This window comes from Trematomus bernacchii, unplaced genomic scaffold, assembly GCF_902827165.1.
Source record: "Trematomus bernacchii unplaced genomic scaffold, fTreBer1.1, whole genome shotgun sequence".
Classification (NCBI taxonomy): domain Eukaryota; kingdom Metazoa; phylum Chordata; class Actinopteri; order Perciformes; family Nototheniidae; genus Trematomus; species Trematomus bernacchii.
Window position 1 is genome coordinate 250,024 of NW_022987795.1, and position 22,932 is coordinate 272,955.

At 43.6% G+C, this 22,932-nt stretch overlaps 1 protein-coding gene across 1 annotated transcript in view; it reads right to left on the reverse strand.

Annotated features, from left to right (window-relative positions):
• The window catches only part of cdc14ab (cell division cycle 14Ab), a 32,775-nt gene that overhangs the window by 8,654 nt on the left and 1,189 nt on the right, over positions 1–22,932 (reverse strand). The window contains exons 2-12 of the mRNA XM_034149856.1: positions 21,791–21,881; positions 20,301–20,376; positions 14,968–15,060; positions 13,625–13,704; positions 12,789–12,855; positions 10,857–10,919; positions 6,797–6,884; positions 5,088–5,318; positions 4,483–4,621; positions 847–982; positions 142–204 (exon numbers count right to left, since the gene is read on the reverse strand). Coding sequence (XP_034005747.1) covers positions 142–204; positions 847–982; positions 4,483–4,621; positions 5,088–5,318; positions 6,797–6,884; positions 10,857–10,919; positions 12,789–12,855; positions 13,625–13,704; positions 14,968–15,060; positions 20,301–20,376; positions 21,791–21,881 — 1,127 coding nt within the window. The remainder of the gene's footprint in view (positions 1–141; positions 205–846; positions 983–4,482; positions 4,622–5,087; positions 5,319–6,796; positions 6,885–10,856; positions 10,920–12,788; positions 12,856–13,624; positions 13,705–14,967; positions 15,061–20,300; positions 20,377–21,790; positions 21,882–22,932) is intronic.

The window sequence follows — 22,932 nt, forward strand, 5'->3', positions numbered from 1 at the left end:
CACACCACACACACACACACACACACATCACACACACACACACATCACACACACACAACACACACATCACACACTACACACACAACACACACACACACAGTACCTTATTTCCCCCTTTTTTTCTTTTCTTTTTTTCCGTCTTTTTTTTAAGGCTCTCAGTTTGTCTCCCTGAGTCAGACCCGGACCCACGTCCACCGTCTCGCTCTGCAGGACGAAACAAACACACCATGAGACACCGACAGCAGCCATAGAAATGATGTAGATTACAGAGGTGTGTAGTGTGTGTGTGTCTCTGTGTGTGTGTCTATGTGTGTGTCTATGTGTGTGTGTGTGTGTGTGTGTCTCTGTCTGTGTGTCTATGTGTGTGTCTTTGGGACTATGTTTTATTATTTTCTCCTCATAGCATTGTGCAGCACCTTGAGATGACGTTGTTTTTAAAGTGTGCTATATAAATGAAATGTAGTATTATTATTATTATTATTATTATTATTATTATATATATATATATATATATATATATATAAACTAGGGCTGTCAGTCGATTAAAATAGTTAATCGCGATTAATCGCAAATTAATCGCACATTTTTTATCTGTTCTAAATGTACCTTAGAGGGATATTTTTCAAGTTTTTAATACTCTTATCAACATATGAGTGGACAAATATGCTTTATATGTTTGTTTATTATCATTTGAACAATGACAAATATTCTCATGAATATTAAACACAACAACCTGAACATTACAAATATTCGTCTCAATTCAACCTGGAACCTCTCTCATACAATACTGTGTGTGTGTGTGTGTGTGTGTGTGTGTGTGTGTGTGTGTGTGTGTGTGTGGGGGACCTCGTGCAGGTTGCTGTGGGGGGGGTTCAGTGAGAGGTCGTCCATGCTGGTGATGAGGCGAGACGTCGCCCTCTCCTCCAGTTTAGCCTTCTGGGAACGCTGGCTGTCACCTAGCAACCACATTGATGCCTGCTTCCTGCAAACACAAACACATAAACAAAAGTTAATTGTAAATAAATAAATAAATATATAAAGACAACGGTATTATTGAGTCTTGCCGAGTTTCAATAACTGAGATATTTAGTGCACATTAGCCAACATATCTACGTCCTCCTGCATCATTTACCATCAAATAATAATAAATGGGATTTGTATAGCGCTTTTCCTAATGCTCAAAGACGCTTAAAATACACATACGAGTGCATCATCATAGGTAATGATTAAGAGAAACTCTATTTAATGTAAACTAATGTATCTTTCTGCTTCTGAACACCTACAAAATACTCAACTACTTAATTATAAAAGTGCACGTACTCAGGTTTTTACCACAGCAGCAGTGTGAGTGTGTGTGTGTGTGTGTGTGTGTGTGTGTGTGTGTGTGTGTGTGTGTGTGTGTGTGTGTGTGTGAGTGTGAGTGTATGTATGTGTGTGTGTCTGTGTGAGTGTGTGTGTAGTGAGCACATTCACACACTCGCAGCCAGCAGCCTGGTTTCTGTTAAATGTGTTTACATCTGAGATTAAATCTGCCCACTCTGAGGCCTGGAGGCCAACACAAACACACAGATTGGCAGACACACCCAGCACACACACACAGATAACAACCAGCACACACACACACACACACAGATAACACACACTCTTGTGTCAGCACACTGAGGGTTTCTGGGTGAACTCTGCACACGTTTGTCTGTTAACCTTTTGTTTTATGGCCCCTCCACTGGCACTAGTGGGAATGTTCTGGTGAAGATAATGTGACCCAGTAGAGCTGAAGGAACCAGGTCCAAACACAACAAACCCATGTTAACTGCCGGATGCAGCCGACACACACACACACACACACACACACACACAGGGATCTTCACCTTTCCCAGGTTTATAATGAGGAACAACTGTTTAAGCTCATTAATCAAATCTTACAAAAGCTACACGACGCTCCATTTTCCTTCATGTATTACTCTTGAGAGCGCTGCAGGGATGTCGTACTTCTCTGCTGGTCCCTGAAGGCAGCATCTCCCTGGTCCAATGGGATTTATACATGTGATTTGGGATTATTGGAATAAATAAAGGAACTACAGCACGGTCACATGACTTCACGTCTCCACCGCTAAGCTAAAGGCGGCTAATGTTGGGCTATAAAGGAACTACAGCACGGTCACATGACTTCACGTCTCCACCGCTAAGCTAAAGGCGGCTAATGTTGGGCTATAAAGGAACTACAGCACGGTCACATGACTTCACGTCACCACCACTAAGCTAAAGGCGGCTAATGTTGGGCTATAAAGGAACTACAGCACGGTCACATGACTTCACGTCTCCACCGCTAAGCTAAAGGCGGCTAATGTTGGGCTATAAAGGAACTACAGCACGGTAACATGACTTCACGTCACCACCGCTAAGCTAAAGGTGGCTAATGTTGGGCTATAAAGGAACTACAGCACGGTCACATGACTTCACGTCACCACCGCTAAGCTAAAGGAGGCTAATGTTGGGCTATAAAGGAACTACAGCACGGTCACATGACTTCACGTCACCACCGCTAAGCTAAAGGAGGCTAATGTTGGGCTATAAAGGAACTACAGCACGGTCACATGACTTCACGTCACCACCGCTAAGCTAAAGGAGGCTAATGTTGGGCTATAAAGGAACTACAGCACGGTCACATGACTTCACGTCACCACCGCTAAGCTAAAGGAGGCTAATGTTGGGCTATAAAGGAACTACAGCACGGTCACATGACTTCACGTCACCACCGCTAAGCTAAAGGAGGCTAATGTTGGGCTATAAAGGAACTACAGCACGGTCACATGACTTCACGTCACCACCGCTAAGCTAAAGGTGGCTAATGTTGGGCTATAAAGGAACTACAGCACGGTCACATGACTTCACGTCACCACCGCTAAGCTAAAGGTGGCTAATGTTGGGCTATAAAGGAACTACAGCACGGTCACATGACTTCACGTCACCACCGCTAAGCTAAAGGCGGCTAATGTTGGGCTATAAAGGAGCTACAGCATGGTCACATGACTTCACGTCACCACCGCTAAGCTAAAGGAGGCTAATGTTGGGCTATAAAGGAACTACAGCACGGTCACATGACTTCACGTCACCACCGCTAAGCTAAAGGAGGCTAATGTTGGGCTATAAAGGAACTACAGCACGGTCACATGACTTCACGTCACCACCGCTAAGCTAAAGGAGGCTAATGTTGGGCTATAAAGGAACTACAGCACGGTCACATGACTTCACGTCACCACCGCTAAGCTAAAGGTGGCTAATGTTGGGCTATAAAGGAACTACAGCACGGTCACATGACTTCACGTCACCACCGCTAAGCTAAAGGAGGCTAATGTTGGGCTATAAAGGAACTACAGCACGGTCACATGACTTCACGTCACCACCGCTAAGCTCAAGGAGGCTAATGTTGGGCTATAAAGGAACTACAGCACGGTCACATGACTTCACGTCACCACCGCTAAGCTCAAGGAGGCTAATGTTGGGCTATAAAGGAACTACAGCATGGTCACATGACTTCACGTCACCACCGCTAAGCTAAAGGTGGCTAATGTTGGGCTATAAAGGAGCTACAGCATGGTCACATGACTTCACGTCACCACCGCTAAGCTAAAGGAGGCTAATGTTGGGCTATAAAGGAACTACAGCACGGTCACATGACTTCACGTCACCACCGCTAAGCTAAAGGTGGCTAATGTTGGGCTATAAAGGAACTACAGCACGGTCACATGACTTCACGTCACCACCGCTAAGCTAAAGGCGGCTAATGTTGGGCTATAAAGGAGCTACAGCATGGTCACATGACTTCACGTCACCACCGCTAAGCTAAAGGTGGCTAATGTTGGGCTATAAAGGAACTACAGCACGGTCACATGACTTCACGTCACCACCGCTAAGCTAAAGGAGGCTAACGTTGGGCGTGATGACGTTTAGTCGTCACATTCAGGCTAACAATCAAAAAACACATTCGGAAAACCCTTGACCTCCAGACCAGGGGACAGGAAGTGGTGAAATCTCTGGGTGTTTCTCAATCGCGAGTACGCTTGCTTGGTAGCACATGTCTGCCGAGCATCTTGCTTCAGAAGCGAGGCAAGAATACTTCCTGGCATTCGGAAAACGAAGTGTAGAACACGCTAGCAAGTGTGCAGGTGTGCGTCATATGAGAGGCCCCGCCTCCTTACATCTTCCGCCACAGATTTGGGGAAATTGGTCCGTGCGCAAAGCATTGTGGGGATTTTAAGACCGCGAAGTCTACACATGTGCAGCCTCGATATTTCTCCAAACGGAGTACGCCGGGCTCGGTAGATTTCCAAGTATGCTGGAGATTGGAACAGTCCTTCGGCGGCACTCGATGACGTAGTATGCTTGAAATATTGGCTCTGAAGCAGCTTTACTCGACATTGAGAAACACCCCCTGTGTCTTTCTGAAGACTGTGAGAGGAGGATAAATAACAATGGACTCACTCTTCCAGGAAGTTCTGCTGAGGTCCAATCACAGAGCCGGGTCTGCAGACCCGGATCCAGGCGATGGCCTCAGCTGCTGTGAAGCGGTAATGCTTCATCAGGTAACAGCCAATCAGACTGCCCGTCCTGCCCAGACCAGCTGACAGGAAGAGAGAGAGAGAGATGTAATGTCAGACTAATAATAACAAACATTATATATATCTTATTAAGAGTAGTGGATCTTGATCAGCAGACAGAGGCACTGAGGGGACAGACTGCTCTCATGAGCTGGTTTCCAACATGTACGCAGTGTGGGGAAAATGTATGAAAACATGATAGACTTTCAACTCATGGTGTTTTTACTGGATTTTATAAATACAGAACAACTACATTGCGATAAATAAATAATAAATAAAACGGATAAATTCATAAAATATCAATAAAATCTGAATAAATAACAGGTAAATGTAAAAGGTACAGATGGTACATATTCTGTTTACATGTATAAAGACTTCTTGCACTCTTTGTATTTTATTATACATGTTGCATCGTTGGAGCGGCTCGGGTTATATGATTTCTACCCTGTAGCTCATGACATTAAAGCCTTTGCATTTAGTGGTCCTCACCCTTGCAGTGGACGGCCACGGCGCCCTCCGTGCTCTCGCAGACGTGCAGGAAGCGGCGCGTGATGGCGTCGCTTGGCGTGCTGCCGTCTAAGAAGAACAGGTCGAAGTGATCGAAGCCGGCGTCCGTGAAGCGCTTGGAGTCGTAGATCTTCTTGTTCAGACGCACCACCGTGGTCACGTTGTTCTTCCTGAAGTACGGGAAGTACGCCTCGGGGGCGTGGAGAGGGTAACCTGCAGGGGGCGGAGCAACAACAGGGTTACACAGGAACAGAAAACACAATAACAACAACAGTCAAAAGTAACAACTGCAGGGGGAACACAATAGCAACAACAGGAACAATAACAGTAACAGCAGCAACAATAGTAACAAACCAACAATAAAGGGGGTTACAGAGGAACAACTTAGGGCTGTGCAATTAATCGTATTTTAATCTCGATTACGATTTTGGCTTGCAACGATTACAAAAACTTTTTTTTTTTTTCTGTGTGTGTTTTCAGTTTAATTATACTTAAAGGGGACCTATCATGCAAAATGCACTTTTGTACGTCTTTTCTACATGAATATGTGTCCCCGGTGTTCCAGGGAACTCACCAAGTGTCAGAAAACACAACCCTCTCTATTTTCCTCCATACACAAATCTCTAAAAAAGGGGCTGCAACGGATCTGATAAAAACTGATCCAGATTTGAACACTGTCCTGACGTCAGGACGGTGGCGCTACGGCTATTGGGCCAACTCCACCAATCAGGAGGAGACAGCCACGGCCATTGCCGTTCCAAAGCGCTGGAGACGCTGTAGTACATATGCCAGGCCTGTAGGTGGTGCTGTTCTCACAGAATCTGCCCTTGCAAAAACAGAGCTAGAAATTGTCAATTTGAGCAAAATGAGGCATGGCTAAAATGCATGATCTGTTTGGTATTTTTTTTTTTTTAAAGTATAAATATGCCTTATATAGGTATGGCCCTATACTATATTATTCAAATATAGCATGATAGGTCGACTTTAAAGTTCAGGGTAATCAACTGTTCAAATTATTATTTTCAATAAATGACTGTTTTCAAAGTAAATGGATAATCGTTTTTAATAATCGTGATATCAATTATTGACCAAAAATAATCGTGATTATGATTTTTGCCATAATTGAGCAGCCCTAGAACAACTACAGTAGGAACCACAACAGCTTCAACACCAGCAACAACAACAACAGAAACAGTAACATCACCAGCAACAACAACAGGAACAACAACAAGAATAGCAACAACAGAAAGAACAACAACAGCAACAACAGGAACAGTAGGAAATATCAATAGCAGCAACGACATGGCCGTTTCATTCCGTAGAAACCTGCAGTCAAATCCTGAGTGTTATTTTATAATCTCTTCTGACTAAAGATGACGTTCCCTTCCTGCTGAAGCTCCTCCTCTCCTAACCCTAACCTCTGAAGTTATTTTGAGTGATGCTCCACCCTCTTCAGACGTTCCTCCTCACCTGAAATCTCTCAACCCGTTCAGTTTCTGCGTGCACACGGCCCTGCAGTCTCATGAACTTTAATGTGGCGGGAGTTAAACCTGATAATTAAGACACACCTGCCCTCAATGAACGAAGACAAAGGGACTCAAGAGGGAGGGAACACGCCATGAATCTGACGTGGAACACATTGAGGCCCAGTGTTAGTATCCTCTGATCCCGTTTCAGGTCCTTGAACTCACCGTTCTCTATTTTGCTTTTCGGATGCGGGCCGCTGAAGGCCAGGAACTTCCCCGGGACGATCCAGTTCAGATCTCCGTTCTCCACCCGCTGCAGAGACACAGACACAGGGTCAAGACCAACAGAGAGGCAACTGGACTTATAACATTCACACTGTACATGTATTATTTATATTTAATTGAATATCCCAAAACACACCTTTAGACGTCACCTAACACATTTAGCTATGGCACTGTCGTATACATTGAATTATTCAATTTGATAATATGTAATCAACTTAGGCATCCGTCCCAAAAAAAAAAATAATAACAATAATTAATTAAAATATTCATAACTCATATTCGAATACCTGAATCATTTCGAATATTCGATTAATCGTTCCCATCCCTACTACATAGAGCGGTGCAGGAACGAGTCCTAAAAGAAGTGAGTCAGCATTTCACCACTTCCTGTTCCCTCCTCTCAGAGCCAACGGTTTTTTGAACATGTTTTTGGAAAGTATCTGGAAATAAGGTCTGTTGCTCTATTGGCCCTTCAATAGTGTTTTTATTGGTCAGACAGTTTATAGATTTGTATCTTCACGGTCATCTGTTTATTTCTCTCACTCTGTAACGCTGCTTTATTTCTATTTCTATTTTGAGATGTTTATATTTTAGTATTGTTTATTTCTACTCTTTTAATTAGTTATTTTGTGCAATGCCTTGTTTTGTTTTACGCTGCAACAACAACGTTTTCCAAATTGGGATTAATAAAGTTAATCTCATTTGAAATTAGATTTAATTTACTTTATTGATCTTAATTTGGGCAAGTGATTTTACGTAGTGAGTTACAAATCAAATAGAAAATGTACCCTGAATGAATAAGAGAGAAACAAAGTGATAAATGATTAGTTAATGATACATACAAAATAATACAAATTAAATTAAAGATATAAAACTAAGACAAAAAAAAGGTTTAAATAATAAGTTAAAGGGGACCTATCATGCAAAATGCACTTTTGTACGTCTTTTCTACATGAATATGTGTCCCCGGTGTTCCAGGGAACTCACCAAGTGTCAGAAAACACAACCCTCTCTATTTTCCTCCATACCCAAATCTCTAAAAAAGGGGCTGCAACGGATCTGATAAAAACTGATCCAGATTTGAACACTGTCCTGACGTCAGGACGGTGGCGCTACGGCTATTGGGCCAACTCCACCAATCAGGAGGAGACAGCCACGGCCATTGCCGTTCGAAAGCGCTGGAGACGCTGTAGTACATATGCCAGGCCTGTAGATGGTGCTGTTCTCACTGAATCTGCCCTTGCAAAAACAGAGCTAGAAATTGTCAAATTGAGCAAAATGAGGCATGGCTAAAATGCATGATCTGTTTGGTATTTTGAAAAGAAAAAAGTATGAATATGCCTTATACAGGTATGGTCCTACACTATATTATTATAATATAGCATGATAGGTCCACTTTAACTAAATGTATATACAAAAGAGAGCCACAGTGACGCGTCCTAAAACCCGGAAGGAAGCTTCTTCCGGTTCCCTCGTCAAAAAAGCAATGCCGTTTCTCCATAGGGTTTAGAGAGATAGCTGGAAATCAGGTCTGTGGTTGAGACGCATTTAAGAGACAGATCATGTTTTGTTCAGTCGGATAATCTCCACATGTCTACCCTACTTTTATAATGTTCTAATCATAAATCTAACCGATAGATTTATGATCGATAGATCTGAACAAAACATGATCCGTCTCTTAAAGGTGGGGTAGGTACGTTTGAGAAACCGGCTCGAGATCGCTAGAATTTGAAAATACACAACCGGAGAAAATCTGCCACTTCCTCACAGAGCCCCTCCTCCAACACACACGAACGCGCACATGACCAATGAGGGCACGAGATAAGTGTGTGCACAGATGGAAGGCTGACAGGCAGGTAGGCCATCCAGTTATTTTAGCCGGGCCGGCTCAGATGATTGGTCGTGCTTTTTACAGTACTACAGCTTCCACAGATGATATTTATTAATGGATTTGTTGTCAAAGCACTTCAGATATTCATTGCTATCGGGATGTTAAGAGCATTCCATGGAATATAACAACAAGTGTATCTCGAGCCGGTTTCTCAAACTTACCTACCCCACCTTTAAATGCGTCTCAACCACAGACCTGATTTCCAGCTATCTCTCTAAACCCTATGGAGAAACTGCATTGCTTTTTTGTCAAGGGAACCGGAAGACGCTTCCTTCCGGGTTTTAGGACGCGTCACTGTGGCTCTCTATTATAGATTAACTTTAATAATCGTAATTTGGCTAGTGATTTTGTTAAAGCAGCATTTACACAAGGCATTGCACATGAGCTAAAAGCAAACAATAACAGAGACAAAGGTGAGTCTTTCTGCACTAAAATGTGACCTCTGATCTTTCACTATTTAGGAGGAGAGATGATCTAATATGTGTTTTAGCCTGACTCCCCTGAATGTTTGGGTCTAGTGGTTCTGAGTCAGTCTGCTGTGACGTTCGTCCTAACAAAACCTCCTGAAAGGCTGCGCTGACCTTTTCACGTTTTTTCTTCTCACTAAATTATTTACGCAGCGCTGCAGGCTCCACTGTGTGCGCGTGGTTCACACAGAGCAGATGGTGCACGTGGTTCACGCAGAGCAGATGGTGCACGTGGTTCACGCAGAGCAGATGGTGCACGTGGTTCACGCAGAGCAGCTGGTGCACGTGGTTCACGCAGAGCAGATGGTGCACGTGGTTCACGCAGAGCAGATGGTGCACGTGGTTCACGCAGAGCAGCTGGTGCACGTGGTTCACGCAGAGCAGCTGGTGCACGTGGTTCACGCAGAGCAGATGGTGCACGTGGTTCACGCAGAGCAGCTGGTGCACGTGGTTCACGCAGAGCAGCTGGTGCACGTGGTTCACGCAGAGCAGCTGGTGCACGTGGTTCACGCAGAGCAGCTGGTGCACATGGTGCACGTGGTTCACGCAGAGCAGATGGTGCACGTGGTTCACGCAGAGCAGATGGTGCACGTGGTTCACGCAGAGCAGCCGGTGCACGTGGTTCACGCAGAGCAGCCGGTGCACGTGGTTCACGCAGAGCAGCCGGTGCACGTGGTTCACGCAGAGCAGATGGTGCACGTGGTTCACGCAGAGCAGATGGTGCACGTGGTTCACGCAGAGCAGATGGTGCACGTGGTTCACGCAGAGCAGATGGTGCACGTGGTTCACGCAGAGCAGCCGGTGCACGTGGTTCACGCAGAGCAGCCGGTGCACGTGGTTCACGCAGAGCAGCCGGTGCACGTGGTTCACGCAGAGCAGCCGGTGCACGTGGTTCACGCAGAGCAGCCGGTGCACGTGGTTCACGCAGAGCAGCCGGTGCGCGTGGTTCACGCAGAGCAGCCGGTGCGCGTGGTTCACGCAGAGCAGATGGTGCGCGTGGTTCACGCAGAGCAGATGGTGCGCGTGGTTCACGCAGAGCAGATGGTGCGCGTGGTTCACGCAGAGCAGCTGGTGCGCGTGGTTCACGCAGAGCAGCTGGTGCGCGTGGTTCACGCAGAGCAGCTGGTGCGCGTGGTTCACGCAGAGCAGCTGGTGCGCGTGGTTCACGCAGAGCAGCTGGTGCGCGTGGTTCACGCAGAGCAGCTGGTGCGCGTGGTTCACGCAGAGCAGCTGGTGCGCGTGGTTCACGCAGAGCAGCTGGTGCGCGTGGTTCACGCAGAGCAGCTGGTGCGCGTGGTTCACGCAGAGCAGATGGTGCGCGTGGTTCACGCAGAGCAGATGGTGCGCGTGGTTCACGCAGAGCAGATGGTGCGCGTGGTTCACGCAGAGCAGATGGTGCGCGTGGTTCACGCAGAGCAGCCGGTGCGCGTGGTTCACGCAGAGCAGCCGGTGCACGTGGTTCACGCAGAGCAGCCGGTGCACGTGGTTCACGCAGAGCAGCCGGTGCACGTGGTTCACGCAGAGCAGCCGGTGCACGTGGTTCACGCAGAGCAGCCGGTGCACGTGGTTCACGCAGAGCAGCCGGTGCACGTGGTTCACACAGAGCAGCTGGGGTATCAGTGCATTAACGTGATGTTTTTACCTCGTAGTGTTCGTACTCGTCCACGTCGAAGGTCTCAAAGTCGAAGAAGCCGTGCTGCAGAGCCTGAAACAACAGAGACATGATTCATTTAGCATTTTATTGGCAAAAGATAACTTACAAAACTTCCAATTGATATTAGCGGCTTATATGTGACAGAGTTATGGGTTACAAACACATGTGACCTGCTCCATCGAAATCAGTCGCATTGACCCGAAGACACATTTTGAGTTGTATACGCTGCTGGAAAGAGGAGATTCATAGCTTCCTAATGATATCAGGATTGTTGTTGTTCTCCAAATATTAAGCAAAATATGTCACATGATATAATGACTGTCACCGAGTCATCATGTTGAGAAAAAGGCCTTCAAAGTTTCCTCTTCTCTGGAATCCATCGATCTGATTGGTTATTAGCAAATGATGAAAGTACTACGGAGGGAAGATATTTTCGTTTGGATTACTGCTCTGGGGGAAGCTTGCGAGTGTGTGTGTGTATGTGTGTGTGTGTGTATACGTGTGTGTGTGTGTATACGTGTGTGTGTGTGTGTATTTTTGCATTTGTGTGTATTGTGTTTGTTTCCCGGGGAAAACACTCAGGAGAAACACCGGCTGTTGTTACGCCTGCTGTGACGTCAAGTTACTCCGTTCTCCGCTTGTAATTATGTCTACAAGCTTCTAAGTTGTATTTATCATCTGAATGAAACAAGTTTAATATTCTGAAAGCCAAGACTTTGTTTATCTGAAATCAGATGAAAACAAACTGTAACGGACCCTGCCGTGTTATATATGATCACTACGCCTTACATTCATAATGTCAGCGGAGGGAGGGGGGGCGGCGTGTGGAACAGCAGAGTGAGAGCTGTCATCTTCCCTTCACAAGCTTCAATGTATTTATCTTGTGATTTTGGAAATAAAAGTTTCATATTCTGAAAGCCAAGACTTTGTTTATTTAAAATCAAACGAAACACCCGAACCCCGAAAAACTAGTTTTTTAGGCAAATCCACGTTTATTTTGAAACGAGCCGTTGAGACTTCGACTGATTTCCATAGAGCGGGTCACTTATATAAAGAGCATATCATTATTTATATAAATCATAATAGGTCAGAGGTGTCAGAGGGAAACGCTCTATAGTTTTATAGATACAAGTTCACAAATGTTGTTAAAATAAAATGATTGGAAATTAGGGATTGTAATAAACTCCAACTCAACGAGTAAGAGTGAACGGGTGTCTCTGCATTCAACCCATCTATTGAAGCGTTAGGAACACCGGAGGAGTTAGATCCACGAGAAAAGGTGAACACTTTAGATTCTCACATTTCTATATTTTAGGTTAAAGTTGGAAATGTACAATGTTAGCCTAATTTAAAATACTTATAAGCCCTTCTGCAGTTAATACTTAAAGTGTGAGATCATACAGGTGACACTTGATGATGTCAGCTAGGGCTGCACGATATATCATGTCGTGACGAATATCGCGATATTCGCATCGCAGGACATGCGATGTGCGATATTAAGTAGGCAAATGAACTCAAACACGTCATGTTACAATTATTTTTGCTGCTTGCTACAAAAGGAAAACTCACGCGGCTCTCATGTCAGGGGAACTTGAGTGAGTGAGGGCTCTGCATGCACAGCAAACCACCAATCACAATCATTCTTGATCAGATCACAGCAGGGTAACCAAGCTAGCTCAGCTTGTTGCTCTGATAACTTAACATCCAGACGTCCGTGACTAAAATCCTTCATCCGGTTAAATAAATACCAATTGTATCGCATTGAAGTTCAAGAAAGGACGGTTTGCGGACAAAAAAAAAACGGTCTTTTGTCAATTCCTGTATTTTTTCATATCGCAGGGGAAGGAAATATCACAATGTCAGTTTTGTCCAATATCGTGCAGCCTAATGTCAGCATCCATGCAGCCAATCACAGCTCACCTTCCTGATGCCCTGCAGACAGTCCAGCACTGTGAGGTTGAAGGTGCAATTCCCAAAGGACGCGTCCCTGCAGAGAATCACAGCAGACAAAGGATCAATACAAATCTGTGTTATAATAAATAATAATCCTACATAACATACATACTTTGACTATCATGTTTGTAAATATGCATCACAGACATAAACAAATATATATTACTCTATCAATTAAATAATTGTTTTGTATATGAGAATTTCCTAGACTTGAAACACAGTCAAAGCAAGAGAATCATGACTTTAAGTCATATTTCTGTAGTTTTAGTTCAGTAAAATCCTGACTCAAGACACCAGTCATTATTCTGGCTGTCAGTGAACGCCTCACTGTGTGGGCGTCGCCTCCTCATGTTTACTCCATCAGAGAACACACACACACACACACACACACACACACACACACACACACACACACACACACACACACACACACACACACACACACACACACACACACACACACACAACACACACACACACACACACACACACACACACACACACACACACACACACACACACACACACACACACACACACACACACACACACACACACACACACACACACACACACACACACACACATCACACACACACACACACACACACACACACACACACCACACACACACACACACACACACACACACACACACATCACACACACACACACACACACACACACACACACACACACACACACACACACACACACACACACACACACACACACACACACACACACACACACACACACACACACACACACACACACACACACACTAGTATAGTAGGCCTCACCTGAAGGGCAGGTAGGAGGCGTTGGATCCGGAGATCAGAGCTCTGAAAGCTTCCTCAGGAGTTTTCTTCAGGTAGATCACCTGACACACACACACAGGTAGACAGAGACTCAACATCAGACTCACCTGGAGCTATGCTAACACTGTTCATGCTACATGGTGAATGGAACAGACTCTGATTTCATTTGAGCTGCTGTTCATAAGAAGCTTCACACATACATGAGGCGATCTAATCAATGACTTATGAACTCATTTCAGATCAGATCAACAGCTGAGATGTGAAAACATGAATCTAAAAAGGGTGAGCTAACGTCTTTTTATCAGATGCTAAAGTTACTTCATCGGGTGTTAACCCTACTTTCATGGTGATAACATTATCTTATCAGGTGCTATTGTTTCTTTTCTTTCACGTTACTTTCATGTTTGCTAAGGTTACTCAGTGAAATGATAATGTGTTGCTCCCAGCAGGAGAAAGTCCGCTCAGAAATGTCAAAACTTTGCTCAGAAAAAATGTCACTACGTTTCAAAGAGACAGCTTGAAACACGTTGATAGACCCGATTGTTGTTTTACTCTCAGTTCAGTCTGTACCATTTCTATTAAGTTAGTCCTCGTGTCCTTCAATGTGTCAGTAGGTCTGATTGTATCACCGTCCAGAGCCTCAACACCATCAAATATTTACACTCTAAACACACAGCAGGAGAGTGTGTGTGTGTGTGTGTGTGTGTGTGTGTGTGTGTGTGTGTGTGTGTGTGTGTGTGTGTGTGTGTGTGTGTGTGTGTGTGTGTGTGTGTGTGTGTGTGTGTGTGTGTGTGTGTATGTGTGTGTGTGTGTGTGTGTGTGTCTCTCTCTCTCCCTCTCTGTCTCTCTGTCTCTCTGTCTGTGTGTGTGTCTCTCTGTCTGTGTGTGTGTGTGTGTGTGTCTGTGTCTGTGTGTGTGTGTGTGTGTGTGTGTGTGTCTATCTGTGTGTGTGTGTGTGTGTCTGTGTGTGTGTAACATATCTGTTCTACCTGATCTATCTATAGACTGCTGTGATGGAGATAATTAACACATGCTGTCAAAATGTAGCGTCAGCGTAACGTTTAAACTGTAATTGAACACAACATGTCGATGACACATTCTGCATCTCAGTAATATCAAATAACAAATTTGGATCAAAGATTTTGAAATTCATTTTTGCTCTATCCCTAATTCAAAATAGGACATCTACCTTTTTGGAGCGATGATTCCCATGATGCTTTGAGGGATCAGGTGTGGCTCATATTTGGAAGAAACACATTGGGGGAAGTCTAGGAAGTTCTATGTTTGAAAGTGGGTTTATGATTCATTGTAATGGCGTGACTCACAGCGTAGCCTGCGATCAGCACGGCGGCGTTGGATCTCTTCCTCTGGTCGAAGCTGGTGTAGTGAACGATCCTCTTCCTCGTCAGAGTGAACGACTGCAGAGAGGAGGAAGAGACGTCACATGATTGAAACATATTTTATATTAAGGGTTGATATGAAAAGTGTTGACAGTAAACACAGACACACATTATGACGTTGCATGTTGTTTAGTCCTTAAAGGTGGGGTAGGTAAGTTTGAGAAACCGGCTCGAGATACACTTTTTGTTATATTCCATGGAATGCTCTTAACATCCCGATAGCAATGAATATCTGAAGTGCTTTGACAAAAAATCCATAAAAAAATATCATCTGTGGAAGCTGTAGTACTGTAAAAAGCACGACCAATCATCTGAGCCGGCCCGGCTAAAATAACTGGATGGCCTACCTGCCTGTCAGCCTTCCATCGGGGCACAAACTTATCTCGTGCCCTCATTGGTCATGTGCGCGTTCGTGTGTGTTGGAGGAGGGGCTCTGTGAGGAAGTGGCAGATTTTCTCCGGTTGTGTATTTTCAAATTCTAGCGATCTCGAGCTGGTTTCTCCAAAATTACCTACCCTACTTTAAGGGAAGATAAAATGTGTATACAAAGTAAATAAAAAAAAATGTATTAAACAAAGAACCTAAAAAATATATTTGATAATAAAAAATAATTTAAAAAAAGTGTTACTCAAAGCTAGGGTAGGTAAGAATGGAGAAACCGGCTCGAGTGCGCTAGAATTTGAAAATACACAACCGGAGAAAATCTGCCACTTCCTCACAGAGCCCCTCCTCCAACACACACGAACGCGCACATGACCAATGAGGGCACGAGATAAGTTTGTGCACAGATGGAAGGCTGACAGGCAGGTAGGCCATCCAGTTATTTTAGCCGGGCCGGCTCAGATGATTGGTCGTGCTTTTTACAGTACTACAGCTTCCACAGATTACATTTCTTTATGGATTTTTTATCAAAGCACTTCAGATATTCATTGCTATCTGGATGTTAAGAGCATTCCATGGAATATAACAAGTGTTTCTGAAGTGAATTACCTACCCTACAATGACTGTCAGTCTGCAGATTAGATCAGAGAAGATTGAAAACCTTCTCCCCAATCTGTCTGCAGATAGAAAACTGCACTGAGTGCTTTCTATAAATCTCTGAACCAGCAAATATAACTTTATCCAGCTTAGCAGAACTAGCCTGCATGCTAACAACATTACGCAACAGCATCTACGTTTTAAGATAAGCTAAGATGTACTTTATTGATCCCAATTTGGGAATTGTTTTAGTCAATTTGGGACATTTTAGAAGCTGCTGCTGCAACAGGATGCCACCTAGCACGGCACCACCACATTAAGGGCAACTGAACTGCATCTGATGGGGAACATCTGAAATATCAAACAACATTTTATAGACGTGACAACGATTGATTATTGAAACGATATAAATAAGTGTTGGTAATAAACGGAGACATGTGAGAGGCCTCGGGTATCTGCAGATTCTCACACTGAACTGTGAAACTGCCATCAGCGCTGACCCGACAGGAAGGAGCTCTACGCCAGGGAAGGAGTTTCAAATTAAAAAGACATTTCATGTGTTGAATCCTCAAATGAACTTCAGACTGTTAACCCTTAGATGCCCGAGTGACTGGACCCTACACTCTTCCATAAGTGGGTCAAAAAGGACCCATATTAGAATAATGTGTTTTTATTTTGTCATTTTGGTTAAGAAAAATCACTTATAATATTTAGTATTATATTTTGGTTCACACTAGAAATATTTTATATTAAACTTTTCACTATTTATAATTTTAGACATTTTTTTTACATTTTGAAAAAACCCGTTTTGAACATATTGATGCAAAGGTCTCCGCTATTCTGAGACCCTCACAGTATTCCAGTCCCTTTTCAAAACTCATCTCTTCTCCTCTTGTCTACTCATAGCCCACCCCCCCCATCAATCCATGCCGGTTGATCAAGTTTGATAGTCCTATACCCCCCACCCTAACCTTCCCTTATATTGTAAAGCGATTTTGAGTCCTTGAAAAGCCCTATACAAATATAATGTATTATTATTATTATTATACTGACAGGTTTCAGATCTTGCTGTGTAAAATAATCTTCCTGAGAGGTGTCACTTGTGATGTCGTCTGTGTGCTCCACAGTGAATGTATTCCTGACAGCAACAGGTGATAAGAATCAAAGGTTCCCATAGGATCCCATAGGAAATGCATGCGGGTCATTTTTGACCCACTTATGGAAGCTTGGTGTAGAAATACAAAAACTACAATTTCTTAAAATGTAAATTTAAAATGTGAATGGCATGATATCCAAAACATGTTTTTTGAGGAATAGCTGGAATATGAAATGATTAAAAAATGTGATTACAAAGATACTTCAAGAAAACCACCTCACCGGGTCAAAAGATACCCACTTATGCATCTAAGGGTTAAAGAAGATTGGATTTGTTGCCCTCCATCTTTTACAGTTTAGTCTCTTGATGGTGTTAAAGTTAAGAGTCCTAATCCTCTTGAAGCACTTTATGATATTCTGATGACTATAAATAAAGATACTTCAATTAGTTTTAGTTTAAATGTCTGAATAATATTCCATCAGAGGTCTGACAGCATTTTAAATATAAACCCAGTTGCAGATTTAAGGTGTTCATCACATCATCATAATGTCCCATGATGCTTTGTGTCTCAGGTGTTTTCACTGAGGAATGTCATCGCTACGGCAACAGAAACCAAACAAAACAAAACAAAGAAACGGTCCAAATAACAAGGATGACAGCGAATCAGCTGTGTGTCTAACAGGGTGATTGATCAGTGTCTAACAGGGTGATTGATCAGTGTCTAACAGGGTGATTGATCAGTGTCTAACAGGGTGATTGATCAGTGTGTGACAGGGTGATTGATCAGTGTCTAACAGGGTGATTGATCAGTGTCTAACAGGGTGATTGATCAGTGTGTGACAGGGTGACTGATCAGTGTGTGACAGGGTGACTGATCAGTGTCTAACAGGGTGATTGATCAGTGTGTGACAGGGTGATTGATCAGTGTGTGACAGGGTGATTGATCAGTGTCTAACAGGGTGATTGATCAGTGTCTAACAGGGTGATTGATCAGTGTGTGACAGGGTGATTGATCAGTGTGTGACAGGGTGACTGATCAGTGTGTGACAGGGTGATTGATCAGTGTGTGACCGGGTGATTGATCAGTGTGTGACAGGGTGATTGATCAGTGTGTGACAGGGTGAATGATCAGTGTGTGACAGGGTGACTGATCAGTGTGTGACAGGGTGACTGATCAGTGTGTGACAGGGTGAATGATCAGTGTGTGACAGGGTGATTGATCAGTGTGTGACAGGGTGACTGATCAGTGTGTGACAGGGTGATTGATCAGTGTGTGACAGGGTGACTGATCAGTGTGTGACAGGGTGACTGATCAGTGTGTGACAGGGTGATTGATCAGTGTGTGACAGGGTGACTGATCAGTGTGTGACAGGGTGACTGATCAGTGTGTGACAGGGTGATTGATCAGTGTGTGACAGGGTGACTGATCAGTGTGTGACAGGGTGACTGATCAGTGTGTGACAGGGTGATTGATCAGTGTGTGACAGGGTGACTGATCAGTGTGTGACAGGGTGACTGATCAGTGTGTGACAGGGTGATTGATCAGTGTGTGACAGGGTGACTGATCAGTGTGTGACAGGGTGACTGATCAGTGTGTGACAGGGTGATTGATCAGTGTGTGACAGGGTGACTGATCAGTGTGTGACAGGGTGATTGATCAGTGTGTGACAGGGTGACTGATCAGTGCGTGACAGGGTGACTGATCAGTGTGTGACAGGGTGACTGATCAGTGTGTGACAGGGTGATTGATCAGTGTCTAACAGGGTGATTGATCAGTGTGTGACAGGGTGACTGATCAGTGTGTGACAGGGTGACTGATCAGTGTGTGACAGGGTGATTGATCAGTGTGTGACAGGGTGACTGATCAGTGTGTGACAGGGTGATTGATCAGTGTGTGACAGGGTGACTGATCATTGTGTGACAGGGTGACTGATCAGTGTCTAACAGGGTGATTGATCAGTGTGTGACAGGGTGACTGATCAGTGTGTGACAGGGTGACTGATCAGTGTGTGACAGGGTGATTGATCAGTGTGTGACAGGGTGACTGATCAGTGTGTGACAGGGTGATTGATCAGTGTGTGACAGGGTGACTGATCATTGTGTGACAGGGTGATTGATCAGTGTGTGACAGGGTGACTGATCAGTGTGTGACAGGGTGACTGATCAGTGTGTGACAGGGTGATTGATCAGTGTGTGACAGGGTGACTGATCAGTGTGTGACAGGGTGACTGATCAGTGTGTGACAGGGTGACTGATCAGTGTGTGACAGGGTGACTGATCAGTGTGTGACAGGGTGATTGATCAGTGTGTGACAGGGTGACTGATCAGTGTGTGACAGGGTGATTGATCAGTGTGTGACAGGGTGACTGATCAGTGTCTAACAGGGTGATTGATCAGTGTGTGACAGGGTGACTGATCAGTGTCTAACAGGGTGAATGATCAGTGTGTGACAGGGTGATTGATCAGTGTGTGACAGGGTGATTGATCAGTGTGTGACAGGGTGATTGATCAGTGTGTGACAGGGTGACTGATCAGTGTGTGACAGGGTGACTGATCAGTGTGTGACAGGGTGATTGATCAGTGTGTGACAGGGTGATTGATCAGTGTGTGACAGGGTGACTGATCAGTGTGTGACAGGGTGATTGATCAGTGTGTGACAGGGTGACTGATCAGTGTGTGACAGGGTGATTGATCAGTGTGTGACAGGGTGATTGATCAGTGTGTGACAGGGTGACTGATCAGTGTGTGACAGGGTGATTGATCAGTGTGTGACAGGGTGACTGATCAGTGTGTGACAGGGTGACTGATCAGTGTGTGACAGGGTGACTGATCAGTGTGTGACAGGGTGACTGATCAGTGTCTAACAGGGTGACTGATCAGTGTCTAACAGGGTGAATGATCAGTGTGTGACAGGGTGATTGATCAGTGTGTGACAGGGTGACTGATCAGTGTGTGACAGGGTGACTGATCAGTGTGTGACAGGGTGACTGATCAGTGTGTGACAGGGTGATTGATCAGTGTGTGACAGGGTGAATGATCAGTGTGTGACAGGGTGACTGATCAGTGTGTGACAGGGTGATTGATCAGTGTGTGACAGGGTGATTGATCAGTGTGTGACAGGGGGATTGATCAGTGTGTAGACCAGGTGAATGACATTCCTGTGTGATTGTCAGCAGGAACTCACCTTCAGCTTCTTGTTCAGTTTGCAGCAGTATCGGTACAGCATGGCCAGATTCAGAGGGCCGAAGTCTGCGTAGAAACTGAGACAGAAAGCAGCAAAAATAAGTCTCAGGTAAGTTTGGTTGACTCTTTACTTAAACAAAAGGGATCAGTACAAACACATATTTTTAAAGGTCAAAAAACGATATTGCTCCGTGATTCTTTTCTCCTTCTAATTACCAGCAGCTGCAGTCGGCTATGACGTCAATTTTACAACAGCTGATTTAAATAAATAATATAATAATACTAATAACAAAGAAATACAATGATATATACACATAATAGTTCAAATGATACACGTTAACATATGGCTCCTACAGGCCCCTTTCAGGTGTATTTTAGTATTTAGCGTCTCTACTATGACATGTTTCCATGCTTTAATGCTCAAAAAGCTGGGAGTGTATGGGATTTTAGCCTCTGCAGACCATTGACATGCACACAAACCTATATAACACACTACAGGAGAGGGAACACCTCAAAAAGCTGAATATGTCCTGCTTATTAAAGTCTCTCTAGTCTCTCTAGTCCAACAGGAGCTACAGGTCCGGTTGAAATATGTCATCCGTCTCCACTCCCTAGTTGAGATTAGTCCTGACCTCATACTGGCTAAAAAGAAATGTAGAGACCGCCCCGCCCACACCCAAAACAAAGAATCTCATTCACTTTGTCTGACGTGTAGTTTTCATCAGCTGCTAAACAATAGAAACATCCATACAGCAGCTGAGTGTTGGGATGAAGAACCCTTAAAGCTGGGCGAGTGACAAAGATTCATTTCATATGATATGTGTATTTTATATTCTAGACAGAAACAGGTTAAGAAGTTTGTGCTCATCAACAACTTAAGTGAGCAGTGCAACAACAATAACATGCACATTTTTCAGAGTAAAAGATTTAGTCCACAGGGTTTTTTATTTGAAACAAAAAGTTGATTTAAGATTGTATACTTACTTTTAATAATGTCTGACACATTTTACAGATAAGAGATATTACAACTGTAGTAATGTTGCCAATGAACCGTTAAAATTATAGTAAAGAATAAATAAATATGCTATGCACACACACACACAGTAGGGCTGCTCAATTAATCGTATTTTAATCGCAATTACGATTTTGGCTTGCAACGATTATGAAAACAACATAATGGAAATAAAACAATTATTTATTTATTTTAATTAATTTTGTATTAATATATTTTTTTTTGTATTGGTTTTTCAGTTGAATTATGCTTAAAGTTCAGGGTAATCAACTGTTAAAAACATACTGTTCACATTTTTTTTTAAATAAATGGATGTTTTCAAAGTAAATGGATAATCGTTTTTAATAATCGTGATATCAATTATTGACCCAAATAATCGAGATTATGATTTTTGCCATAATCGAGCAGCCCTACCACAAAGTATATAGCACATAACATGCATATAAAAAGTAATGTGATATATAAACATATAAACTTACTTTTCGTAGACAAACTCGTCATCGGTGCAGAAGTAGTGAGTGTTCGCCGTACTCTTGGGTTTACTGCGTAACGTGGCGAAGTACAGACGCTCTGCAGGACACACACACACACACACACACACACACACACACACACACACACACACACACACACACACACACACACACACACACACACACACACACACACACACACACACACACACACACACACACACACACACACACCACACACACACACACACACACACACACACACATCACACACACACACACACACACACACACACACACACACACACACACACACACACACACACACACACACACACACCACACACACACACACACACACACACACACACACACACACACACACACACACACACACACACACACACACACACACACACACACACACAACACACACACACAGCACACACACACACACACACAACGTTTCTTTCATAAGGCTATAAATACAATACTTTAATTATTGGAACAGACGCTTTGAAAAACAAACAACCCAATCAAATGTATTTGTTAGAAGTACATGTTGAACATCGACAGATATCCACTGTCGCACCCTCAGAAACTGCTCTTGTTGTCCTCAGTTTGATCTTTATGGTTTATTGCACGTATTGTACGTCGCTTTGGATAAAAGAATCAGCTTAATAAAATGTGGTTATTTGAATAATAATGGAAGTTTGGGGAGACTTTAAAACTCTGAAACCCTGACCCTAAAAAGGGTATATCCATTTTTTTTAAAACATAAAAATAATGAAACGTGAAGGTGTCTAATCAGGAGCAATAGTAAATAATATACAGGACAGTGACCTTTATACAACACACAGTATTCAGTGTCAGAGTCTCAGGAGGGCACACCTGTATTTATATCCCTGATAGGTTATGTCACGCCAAATGAAATAACAACGCTATGTATTTCTCATGAAACACAAAACAAAACGTATTTGAAATCTTGATGATTTGACAAAGCAACATTTAAAGCAGGCAGGTCACAACATTTAACATTATTTTTTAAATATGTACATCGTTATAAAGACAATATGGTTGCAATAAAACCCCACTGCACACCGGGAGCATCATAATTAATATAATGACCTGATTGATTACCGATCATA